A 12,993-nucleotide genomic window follows, 5' to 3' on the forward strand; every position below is an offset into this window, starting at 1 on the left:
GAAACAATAGCTGAAATACTTTTTTGATACGTATCATCGTTTTTCAATAAAGCATTAAAAGTTGCAATTTTCGAAAAAAGTTGTTCACAATAAGAAGGTTAGAACCAAAAAAGAGGTAGAGTCTGTAATCTAATAGTATGTGCTAGAACCCACTAAAATGTGCATTTTCCTCAATTGTTTCACATGTATTTTCATGTGGTTTTCTAGAAAGTGGATATAAGATAGCTATTCTCTATATATTAAAATTGTTTATATTGAATATAACAGGAATTATTATAAAATAAGTGAAATAATAGAACAGGAATAAATTGTGGAAATAAAAAAAATACTGAAATTCAAAAACTCTATTTAATTTCAAATTATTATAGGGTTTATTCATTCACTCATCTATGTGTAATAAGTTAATTTGTTATAAGTTATGAATGTAATTAATGCAGAAAGTATTTGTTCAATTCTCTCATTACTTACAAAGATGTAGGGAACTAGAATACAAACAAAAAATAAATATGAAATCCACTTTCAAAAATGAGCAAGCCTTTCTTTTTGTTCACATTCTTGAAACATATATATTTAAAGTATAGCTCATATTCTAATAGAATAAGATTCTTGTGCTGATTTATTTCAGTTTGTAAGTTGTAATAGCAATAAAGGAATTCTATTTACGATTTCTAATATTCTTGTTACATTTCATTTTTGCACTCCTTTTTCAAGGAAAAAACTGGAAGGAAGTGTTCCAAACAGCAGAGATAGAACTCACAAAAATCACTAGTTGGTTAAGAAATAATTTATTGTCATTAAACATCCAGAGTAATTATTATTATTATTTATTCATTTCCAATCACTCAATTACACACACTCTGTGTGTGAAAATTTATGCATCCTGTATAGGATCATTTAATGCGAAATTCAGTTGTTCTTTCATCACTCATTCTAATCCTGGAATAATCTTATAGAATGTCACAAAACCAAGGTCGTTAATACAAAAATTGATGAACTCACAAAAATCACTAGTTGGTTAAGAAATAATTTATTGTCATTAAACATCCAGAGAAATTATTATTATTATTTATTCATTTACAATCACTCAATTACACACACTCTGTGTGTGAAAATTTATGCATCCTGTATAGGATCATTTAATGCGAAATTCAGTTGTTCTTTCATCACTCATTCTAATCCTGGAATAATCTTATAGAATGTCACAAAACCAAGGTCGTTAATACAAAAATTGATGAACTCACAAAAATCACTAGTTGGTTAAGAAATAATTTATTGTCATTAAACATCCAGAGAAATTATTATTATTATTTATTCATTTCCAATCACTCAATTACACACACTCTGTGTGTGAAAATTTATGCATCCTGTATAGGATCATTTAATGCGAAATTCAGTTGTTCTTTCATCACTCATTCTAATCCTGGAATAATCTTATAGAATGTCACAAAACCAAGGTCGTTAATACAAAAATTGATGAACAAGTCACCCTTTGAGATACTATTCATAATAATAATTGAATAATTTATTTCAGATAATTTTCGAATACCAATCGATTGATAGACATTACTTCAAGTAAATTATTTTCAAGCCAAAAAGAGTTATCTAGTAGTTATTTATAATTTTGAAAAATATTTACAAGAGGAAAAAGAATATAAAAGGGGAAAAGACAGAAATTTCAAAAAAATGAATATCTTGACAAAGCTTGGTTTGAACTCAACAACATAAACAACGTGGACTTATCATAGTCCAAACAATAAATCTAGTAAAATAACATGGGCTGGGGAAGAACCAAGAATCAGTGTCCAATTCAACTTTGAAATGGACAATTGAATAAATCAGGTAATTTGAATTACTTCTCACAAATTTCACCTTATTCAATTGATCTTGTTATATTTTATTAAAGCAATAATACTGACCAGTTATTAACTATTAGACTTAACATAAAATCTCCTAAAAATAGATATTTTGTGACTGTTTTACCCCTGTGCCCTTCTAATTAATATTTTATATATCATTTAAGGAAATTCATTTCAAATTATTTAATAAAACTTAAAATCTTTGAAAGGAGGAAAAACCTCTAAAAGCTGAAGTTTCCAGGCAGTAAGCTCCTAAATTTACTATGCAATTTTACTTTCTTGGTAAAAATATTGTGAATCAATGCATTGACTTGCTGCCATGATCTATCTTTTAAAACTCCATTTTTTCTAATAATTTGTTCGCATAATAGCTTTCCTGGAGTCTTCTTTTGTACAATAAAGTTGGCAAACTGTTTTATTACCACTTCTTTCTCACAATCCAACCAACGCACTCTCGCTTTCAGTTGCCGACTTTGAAATTTTCCTTTAATTTGAGATTCACTGTAGCTGTCACTGTCAGAAGAATAATTTTTATTATATTCATAAGAAGGATCATTAGAATGTTCCGGTTCTGGTGTTTTGTCCCCGTTATCAGCTTCAGGTTCAGTGATACCATTTTTCTTCTCTATTATTTCACCCCAGGTACCATCCATTTCCGGTTCTAGTGTTTTGTCCCTGTTATCAGCTTCAGTATTACAATTTTTCTTCATTATTTCATCCCAGGTACCATCCAGCTTCAATAGTTTCTGACCAACTTGCCCCCTCTGCATGGCCTGAATAGGAAATCTATAATTTTTCTTATGAATCTCTGATGTATGACCGAGATGCTGACATATTTTTTCTGTAAATTCTGGATCACCGAATACTTGGGATTTTGTAGCAATATGATGACGTAAGCCAGTTGCTGTCAAGAAATTGGGTTTTAATAGTTTACATGTAGTCCTAAGCTCTCTTAATATTTTAGAACCATCAAAAGGGTTCAAGGTGTAAACCCTAGCAAACAAAAGTGGGTTTTCAGGAGGTATTTGTAATTTTGAACGACAAGTAATAAGAAGATTGATTGCTTTTTCCATTGATTTGGTTAATAATATTGGAACACTGCGCAAAAGTTTCCCGGGTACCATAAAAACTGAGACTTCAGGCAATGCCATTCTTTCATCTTCAGTTAGAGAATCCAATACATCAGGTGTTGGACATTCATTCTGAGGTCGATTTAAGAAGTGACTTAATTCTGAACGTGCTACTTCCCCAGGCCTTCGTCTGTTAAGTAGAATGATGTGAGCTATAGTACACTTGCATAACTTTTCATAATTATTGGCATCAACATCTTGAGAGAGTTCATTATAATAATCTACTTCCATTGCTTTTACTGAATCTGTCATATGTTTTATGTCGCAATCATCTGGCATTATTATTGGGGTTACTGATGTTTGTTTCTTCCTTGTTTTTTCTGCATTAGTTGATATGTAATATTTCCATTTGTTTTTGAAAAGCTGAAGAAACTCACTGGTTTCAGTTTTTATGGTCTCTTTAGTGGCTCTGGATATTTTATCTGAGAGAATGGCAGTATCTGATTTTAACTTAGCCCCCTCTTGAATAACATATGCCAATCTAGCTGGCATGCCTATTACTTTAACAGCACCAGTTGATTCATCAAACCCACTGAGTTTCTGTGCAGCTTCCATTACTAAGCAAAAGTGTTTTGGTTTAAAGCAATCAATCAAATTCTTTATTGCAGGATCCTTTCGGCAATACAAGAGTAATGCTGATGCATCACGCATTTTCCTACTTGCATTATATTCATCTTTTTTGTCCATATGATTTTTTAAAAACTGGGATGCAATTGATTTGATGAGAGTATCATTCATTGCCACTAAAGAGATCTCGTCTTTTTTCATTATAGGGAATATCTTTTTCACCAACTCTTCATCTTCCACAGAGGATGGGAAAATCATAGTACTAAATGTCTTCAAAACATGATTTCTACAATCTTTTACATTATTACTAGCCTTTGAAGAATCAAACGGAGGCAATGAGTTAGTATTTACTTCTGCATCTGCTAAGATCTTCTTAGGACACTTTGACTCATGCCGATAGAAAGTCTTTCTTGAAAATGCTCCCAGGCAATGAACACAATGGACATATTTGTGGTAGGCTACTTCTTTTTTAGTCGTATCAGGTCTCCTTATAGGAAGAATTTCAGATTTTGAATCAATATTTGAGTTGTAGAGATAATTACCTCGCTTTCTCAATTCATCAAATATTGCTTGACGTTTTCGTTTCCTTTCTTTAAGGTCAGGGTCACATTCAGATAAGAAGTCGATTACTTCTTTTTCCAAAGGATGGTTTCGCAACTGATGTCTCCTAAAATTAGACACAAGTGTTCGGCAGAATATGCAGAAATTTCTCCTGTTCCAGTTTCTTAATGTTCGCTTGGTTTTTACATTCTGAAACACAAAAACAAAGTAAAATTTCATTATAGGAGTGATGTATGTTGCATGGTACTGGAGTTTGAAGCTATTTTAGGATAGTAGTATTAATGACAATTAGTGATGTAAAATGCCTGGGCATTTATAAGTCGGGGCAAATGCCTGATATAAATGCCCGGGCAAATGCCCAAAACCCATAAATGCCCAGGCATTTTGGGCATTTATCTCTTTTAAAGACAAATTAATAATGTTTTAGCCATTGTATGTACATAGATGCATTATATATATTTATATATAATAACACAAATGAAAACAGTAAAATATAAATTGAAAAACAATAAGAAACTTACATTTTGTGAGCTGGAAACAGCTTTCACAGTTTCATAGGATCACAGTTTTGGTTGACAAAAGCTTGCACAGTGGCCGAAATATTCCAGCTCACAAAATGTAAGTTTCTTAGTGTTTTTACACTATATTTTACTGTATTTATTTGTGTTATTATTGACTGATAGTGACTTTTGTGCTTTTTTATATATTTTTATATATGTACTTTTTTTAGTAGTTTATGCAACGGTTGTATAATGAGAGCCTTTAAACCACGAGTGAGATGTAAGTTAGAGCACGAGCAAGCGTAGCGCAGCGAGCGCTCTAAATATCTCACGAGTGGTTTAAAGGCCTAATACAACCGTTGCATACACTATTTTATCTACAAAAATACAATCAAAGATCACAGCACAATGGCTGCTCAGACCCCCCCCCCTCGACTATCAACCGCACTCAATACTCACTGTTCACACCATATGAAACTCCTACAGCAGTCTGCAGTCCTAACTCAATCCTTCAAATGTTTTATTCAAGCTAGATATACACCATTGCCATTAAGTGTTATTGACAATTGCACAGGATAATTAAATTATTATTAACAATACTTGGGTATTGTTTTTTTAACATTTTTTTATCAAACATATTATAGGCCTACACATCAACAAATTAAGGCATATTCATAGAAATTAAAGTACCCTTTGCTTTTAAAATTATTTTATTTAAGCACTTAATTTTAAATGCCCTCAGAACAACTGCAAATTAAGGCATTTTTATTTCATCCAAAAAATTTACGTTTAATTAATAGTTTATATTATGTTTTAGAAGCTCTAGTAACAATAAAAAATAGTAAAAAGTAAAAAAAGACACTTTTCCATAAATGCCCACATTTTGGGCATTTAAAACTGCTTTGGGCAAATGCCCGGGCGAATGCCCATTTATAAATGTCCTGCCCACTGGGCATTTGCCCAACCCACATCACTAATGACAATACACTATTGTATGCTGTTTACATGCAAAGCATTTTTTATTTTGTGTACATGAAACATGTCTTGTGTGGGATGCTTATTTTCTGCCATTATTTATTAAAATTCAACAGATAGTGGTTTATTTGATGTTTTAAAAAATAAATAACTGGGAGAAAAGCTTTAGGCCAAGTAAATATCTGTTTAACACTGAGTTTGAACTCCAAGTTAACACTAAGGTTAGGCTTAATAATGAGAATCTACTCTGATGTTGTAACTTGAAAACATAAAAATCTGTCAAAAAATGTTCAATAGGAATATGATGAGTATATAACTCAGTAAGTATTCATGAATAAACGTATCTTATACATTCGATTGGGAAGCGGTGTCCCAGTGATAGCAGGCGGTCTAATCGTTGATATTATATTGGATAAGAGACAACGCCTATCGCTTCCGTTGTAACGGTGACCACTTGAAGGGCCAGCTTTTCTAAACCAATTTATGAGCTTAAAAAAAATTGCTTCCCGGTGGTTCCTAACTCACCTAAAAATGTAGGTCCTTCCATCTCTCATAATCCTTCCCATTACCCACGCACAAGCCTAGAGCTTATGTGGGCATCATACCAAGAAAAAAAATGAAGTAGCCCGAGTGCCAACTGAGTAACCTTATTGAGCAGATGTGGTTAGAAAACAAGCGTGTGACACTTACTCTGAGTAATTATAATGCAACTGTACAGAAATTAGGTCATAGAATAGAAACAGTAGATAAACTTTTGATATAAATACCTTGAATTTATTGAGTGAATTGTCTCCAGCAAAATTCAAACTCTTTCTTGCTTTTCCTGTTCCCTGGAAATGATAAGGGGAACTGTAAGAAGCCAATATGCATTTTTAATAAGTTCAAGAATTTCGTTCAAGTACGAAATTGGAATGATAAAAATGCAGTAGGCTATATAACTTTTTATATGATCACCACTTATGAAATTCTAACATGGAATGTGTTATTATTTATATGAATGAGCATAATTGATTGTTATTTTGATGTTATACTTGGGGAAAAGCCCTACCAACAGGAGCCATAAACTGCAATATTATTGCTTCAGCAATACAGGCCGAATCAGTGAGGGTCTTATACAGAGTGATGCATTGTATGGGAACCATTCAATAAGTTGGAAACTTTTGTAGATTTAATACTGTGACTTCCAAGATATAATGATATAACAAGACTACAGTATGTATAATAAAAGACTTTCAAGAGTAGATATAATACTGTGACTTTCAAATTATTGATCCAATGTCCAATGCTTCACCTTTTGACATAAATATGAATTTTAACCCCTTCGAAGGGGGGGGCTTAGGGGTTGTACCTAGCTTAAATATTTCAAATGTAAACACCCATTGTGTTTTAGATACATGATACTTGTAACCAAAATGGCGGCTGATTGAAGTTTTATATTTTAAAGAAATGATTGGCAGAGTAGTGGAAATTAGAACAAAAGTTTTTGAACTGATAAGTGGATATATTCGAAAAAACGTTTTATTTATTTATTAATCTGTTTACTACTATTCACATTTCATTCTAAAAGATGCTCGAAATATGCTTTTTCTTAAATGTTTGTTCAGAAGAGGGGCAATTGAATGGCCAGATCACACGCATTAGATTACTTTCTATTGATCCACTTGAAAAGTATTGTTTACTGCAGTAAAATACCACTGCAAAATATCAATATTGAAGTTACAGTATTATATCTACAACAGCTTCCAACTTATAAGAGAGTTCCCGTACATAATATGCTTCACGCTTCACTCTGTATGTACCTCACAGCACTCAATCTGTGAATTAAGATTCTGTAATGATGGAACGTGAATTCTGATTCAATCAACTTCTTCAAGCTGTTTGGCCATAACAGAATGTAATCCTTTCATTTCATCAATTATTTATTTATTTTTACATTTAACAATACACACATCAAATAGGTACATGATTAGAAAAGGATCAACAGGCCTAGCCCAAAACTTATAAGTTTACAAATTTTGATAGTAGTAAGCCAATGTCTAAAATGTAGGTTATGTTGCTTCACTTTGAATCAAATTTCAAGTCCAGAAATATACAAAGCAAAATTTAGAATAAAAATAAACTGATCTATTGTATTGACAAGAAAATTTTATTATTATTTCTTGAATAAACAAATGCTATTCAATGAGTCAAAGGTTTTTTGATTACTGTATCTTTCTTTTCAAGCAATTGCAATAGATAACTTTATATTTTAAAAATGATAATTTAGTACTATACTTTCATCTTACCTCAAGTGCCAATTCTCCTTCATTTCCCTCAGGTTTAAGAGATGGGACTGATTCCACTTCATGTTCTCCAGGTGTGTAGGACACTGTCAAGGTGTGTGCTATAGTAGGACTAACAGTGTTGATCACACAAGACGATGATGCTTCCTCCTCATTTGTGGGTTGATCCAAGATAACCTGTAGACATGAAAGAATATGAATTTATATATTTCACCTCTTTATTATCATTTAAAAATGTCACCTCTTCATTATCTTTCTTTCTCATTTTTAATAACTTTATAATTTCAAATAAAATAATAATAATAATAATAATAAGCCTGACATCCTGGTATTGGATCAGCTGGAGAAGAGGGCTTATATAATTGATATTGCTGTACCTTCAGATGAGAATGCTCAGAAGACCAGAGGCGAGAAAATCAGAAAATACCAAGAGCTGTCATTTGAGCTGAAGGAAATGTATGGGCTGAATACAGTGAGAGTACTTCCAATTGTAATAACAGTCAATGGCCTGATACTCAAGTCGGTTGTGGAAATATGTCGAAGTATTGACTTGGTAGACGAGGTGCTGAAGAGAATGCAAAAATCTGTCCTCCTTGACACTGCACGTATTGTGCGCAGGTTCATAAAATAGTCAAACAGTGTTATAAAGATGAAAGGAAGGTTGCATTAAAGTGCCCCTTCTTTGAAAATATTTCCGCAAGAGCGTGCTTATAAAAGGGATAATAATAATAATAATAATGTAGTACTATACTTTAATCTTACCTCAAGAGCCAATTCTCCTCCATTTTCCTCAGGTGTAAGAGATTGGGCTGATTTCACTTCATGTTCTCCAGGTGTGTAGGACACGGCCATGGTGTGTGCTATAGTAGGATTAACAGTGTTGATGCTAGCACAAGACATTGATACTTCATTCTCATTCGTGGGTTGATCCAAGATAACCTGTAGACATGAAAGAATATGAATTTTTATATTTCACCTCATCATTATCATTTAAAAATGTCACCTCTTCATTATATTTCTTTCTAAGTAGATAAAAAAATAAATTTCATATTTTCAAATAAAATATTAGTAATATAGTATAAGACTTTAACTTTACCTCAAAGGCCAATTCTCCTTCATTTCGTTCAATTATGTAGGATCGGGCAAACTCTTCTTCATTTTTCTCAGGTGTATGACACGGGGCTGATTTCCCTTCATGTTCTGTAGGTGTGTAGGACAGGGCTGAGGTGTGTGCTATGATAGGACCATCAGTGTTGATCACACAAGACATAGATGCTCCATTTTCATTCGTGGGTTGATCCAAGATAACCTGTAGATATGAACGAATATGAATCTATATATTCCACCTCCTCATTATTATTTAGTTCAAATGAATATATAGTTATTTCCACTTTAAAAAAATTACAAGCTAAGTGATCGTTTAGAGTAAACTATAACCACACCTTCAATAGCCAAAACTGTCTGGATTGGTCATGAGAAACTGCCTATTAGAAATATTTTTTATAAACTGGTGGGCTCGGATCTGATAGCTGGTTAATGAGTTCTCAGGTCACTCCTGAACAAGGCTCATCAACCAGCTATCTCATTAACCTCTGGCTAAATAGATAGATAGAAGAGGTAGATAGAGGTGCAGAGAGATAGATAATATTGTCTTAATTTTTCACTCTACATACAACATAAGTGATGTGGGCGAAGTTGGGGCATAAGAGCACCCTCTTCCACTTGACCTACAGTATTGAAAAATAACAATTTGTGTACAATGCAAGAAAAAAGAAATAAGTAATAATTGTTTACAATTACAAAATAAGAATAACTTAACAGCTGAAAGCGAAATAAAATGTGTTTGAAATGAAATTAAACGTGTTGTTTTTCAACAATTATTATTGTTATTGATATTATAATAAAAGGAATGCATAGCTGATTGAAAACCATTTGTCATTTTTCTACTTGGCCAATTTTCGCAAACCCAACCACCAGCACTCAACATTGATAACAATTATATTTTTATGTAAGAGTTTGACAGAACTAGCTTGAGAAGAATAGTGTAAGCATGAAATACAATTAATTTATTCTCAAATGATATATCGTCTACATCTCACAGTATGTGAACCATACAAAGGACTCAATAAACAAAAACATGAAGTGTTAGTAACCAATATTGTAACTTATTCAAAATACATTTCTAAGTTTCAGCAACTAATTCATGACACAAGCTAGACATTATTACTATTTGAACTCTATAATTTATGCAGCCTTTCTAGGAGAACAAAAAATGAATGGTTGAAGAAATACTGTATGCATGCCAGTAGGCCTATTTAATATTCTCAAGCTGTTTTTACACTCATACATTATAGGCCTACGTGTATAAGGATAAAGCCTACTAAGTTACTTGAATGTTAATAAAAAAATAGTAATCTCTTACTGTACCTGTGTTTTGGAAACAGGGTCACTTTCTTCAAATATTTGATGATAATTTTTATCCAATCTCGAGTAAAACTCTTCCCATTTACCTTCATCATACAATTGCAAAAAGCTGGGAGAGGTTTTTTTATGATTTTGAACACATGGCCTATTAATATTTTCAATACTATTTAGTATTTTTCTTGGCTCATGTTTCGTCTTGTTTAGTTCACCTGAAAAAGAAAGAAAAAGGGATAAATGGTAGGCTACGGTAGGCTACCTACCTAGCTTAAGGATAACTATTTTTGCTTAAACATAAGCAGTAGAATGTTAGAATATTTTAGAATTGTACAAAAACATTTTACTAGAAGGCCTAATGATATCAAATATCACAAGAATAGAAAAGACCTATCTCCAACACAAGTGATTTACTCCAAGTAAGCTAAAGCTTTTATCAATCCACTAAATTGTACAAACCTTCCAGATTCCCTTAATTTGTCCTCAATGTCAGAGAATTAAGCCTTTAATCTCAATGAACTTTCAAATTTTCCTTAGGTAAAATTACATAGGCCTATATTAGTAAACAATTCTGATGTGGACTTGAGTCCAACTAGGTACCTATCATTACGTTAGCCAAAGCATAACTTAGGCATAAGAAAAGCATTTTGGTGGTATGCCTAAATGGGAAATTTACTTGAAACAATAAATAAATACTTCTTATTCATAATTAAAAACATATTGAAGTTAAATTCACAGGTTGTTTCACTTCTGATTTTGTTTCAAAATATTAATAACCTCAAAGCATTAGCCTACTAGGCTAATTCTCATACGGTAAGGAAATAATATTGTAAGTTACAAGAAGCAAACTAAATAGTGGCCTACAAGTTATTTACAATTCTATAATTAAGAACACATCGACTTACCTTTCAATGCTAAATTTAGAATTTTATCAGTCCGTGAATAAATCTTTTTGGACATTTTGACACACACAACATCACATCACAACACTTCACTTGTTCGAGAAACGAAAGCTTTTCTTTTGGAATTGAGAATGAGATAGATCCAGACTTATACCATGAAAATACTAAACACGAAGATTCAATTGAAACAAGAATCAATAATTCTTATTCAGAAGAAAATAAATTGAATCTTAATTCACTTCACATCACACTAAAAATTAAATTAACACTAGACACTTAGACACTTCGCATCGACAGACTAAAGACAGACAAGAATTCATTGGAAACAGAAACGGCGCGAACTTCAATACATAACCTCAAATCAAGTTCAGTCTGAATAAATGGCGCGAACAGTCAGACCCACGGGAGTGAATTATAATACTCGATTACACGAACGCCATCACATGGTAGATCTGTGGAGCTACTAAAGATGCTTGGACCATCTTACGCAAACGTACCAACATGAGTTGTAAAGATTTATACAAAAGACCAACTTTGTGTTAAGGAATGAACCTATATATATATATATATATATATATATATATACACTCTACTCCAACTAGAATCCACCACTAGATTCTAGTATATAAATATATATGTAGTGAGATTCACTTTTGACTGTCAGCATTGATTGAGTAGGAAGCATTGAAGTTAGCCACAGAGGATGCTGCCAGTTGAATGTGAATTTCATCTCATGAGATTCAATTTGAACTGACAGAATTTGTTGTATGAGAAGCATTGAATTTACTAATAGAGGATGCTGCCAGATATGTGGATCTCACTACAATATACTGCACTATATTCAACTGTAGTAGTGTGATTCAGTTTAAACTATCAGTATAGGTTGAATTGGGGGAGCTATGGTGTAATATATAAGGAATGCTGGCTGTTTGAAGTGAACTCCACTAAAGAATTTATAGCAGAGATGGTTGGATGAATGTTTTACAATAATCTCGGTAACCATACGGATGCTCTAGCGGTCTGCAAAGTGTAAACCTCCTCTATGTTGAGAAACTGGAAAATGTTGGAAAAAAATTATTCATCTCATGAAAGAGAGTTGTTCATATTGCATTCATCAATTACTGAAGAATGACAGACTAAATTAAATATTTTTTGAATTCAGCTTAGCTTATATTAATCCTAAAATGGAAGATGAAAGAATATGGAATTCTGTGTAACTCATCATACATCGCATATTTCCTGGACCATTTATTGACAATCAACAACTATGAAAACATCAAATTCATCTTTGAAACAATGATTTAACCTATTTATTTTCTTTCTAAATCAACACTTTACTGATAGATATTACTACCAATTGATTCAGAAGAATATGTTTTCGGGATAATAAATGCTGCATGACTAAGCACATAGGAAGTCCGTATTGAGATGTAAATGAAAATATTGATTGTCAGGTAAATTTTATGATTCACCAAATAAAGTCAAGTGTGACATGAGATACATTAACTTTTTGGCGATACGAAGTTCGCCAGGTAAGCTAGTGTCCTATAACCTATAAATCATGATTTTATTGTTTCGCTCAATCACTGCTCTGCTTTTCCACTTGAACCCACTTGCATTACACTAATTCAAATGGCTTCCTCCTTTTGAGCCTCCGCACCAATCCTTCGTTGTCTAGCAGCTGGATTTCCTCGACGTTGTTAGGTTGCTGGAACCGTGCTTCATGACTCTCTGCATACCGCCATAGAGAAACAATAAGTAGATATCCCATGGTATAGGGCGTTTATTTCGCCACGTTTTCT

General features: G+C 32.6%; 1 protein-coding gene across 2 annotated transcripts; it reads right to left on the bottom strand.

The window, feature by feature from the left end:
• Positions 1-1,011: 1,011 nt before the first annotated feature.
• Positions 1,012-11,740, bottom strand: LOC111055225. Of its 2 annotated transcripts, XM_022342394.2 has the most exons (7): positions 11,195-11,740; positions 10,299-10,504; positions 8,968-9,180; positions 8,634-8,810; positions 7,875-8,048; positions 6,357-6,419; positions 1,012-4,303 (listed from the first exon to the last, which is right to left on the bottom strand). In XM_022342394.2, exons 1-7 carry the CDS (start codon positions 11,247-11,249, stop codon positions 2,078-2,080), a joined length of 3,114 nt encoding a protein of 1,037 aa, XP_022198086.2. In that variant the 5' UTR covers positions 11,250-11,740; the 3' UTR covers positions 1,012-2,077. The 2 variants fall into 2 exon arrangements, with proteins under 2 accessions (XP_022198086.2, XP_039287568.1); XM_039431634.1 differs by lacking the exon at positions 7,875-8,048.
• Between the last annotated feature and the right edge of the window lie 1,253 nt (positions 11,741-12,993).

The sequence above is a fragment of the Nilaparvata lugens genome, chromosome 6 (assembly GCF_014356525.2).
Source record: "Nilaparvata lugens isolate BPH chromosome 6, ASM1435652v1, whole genome shotgun sequence".
Lineage (NCBI taxonomy): Eukaryota > Metazoa > Arthropoda > Insecta > Hemiptera > Delphacidae > Nilaparvata > Nilaparvata lugens.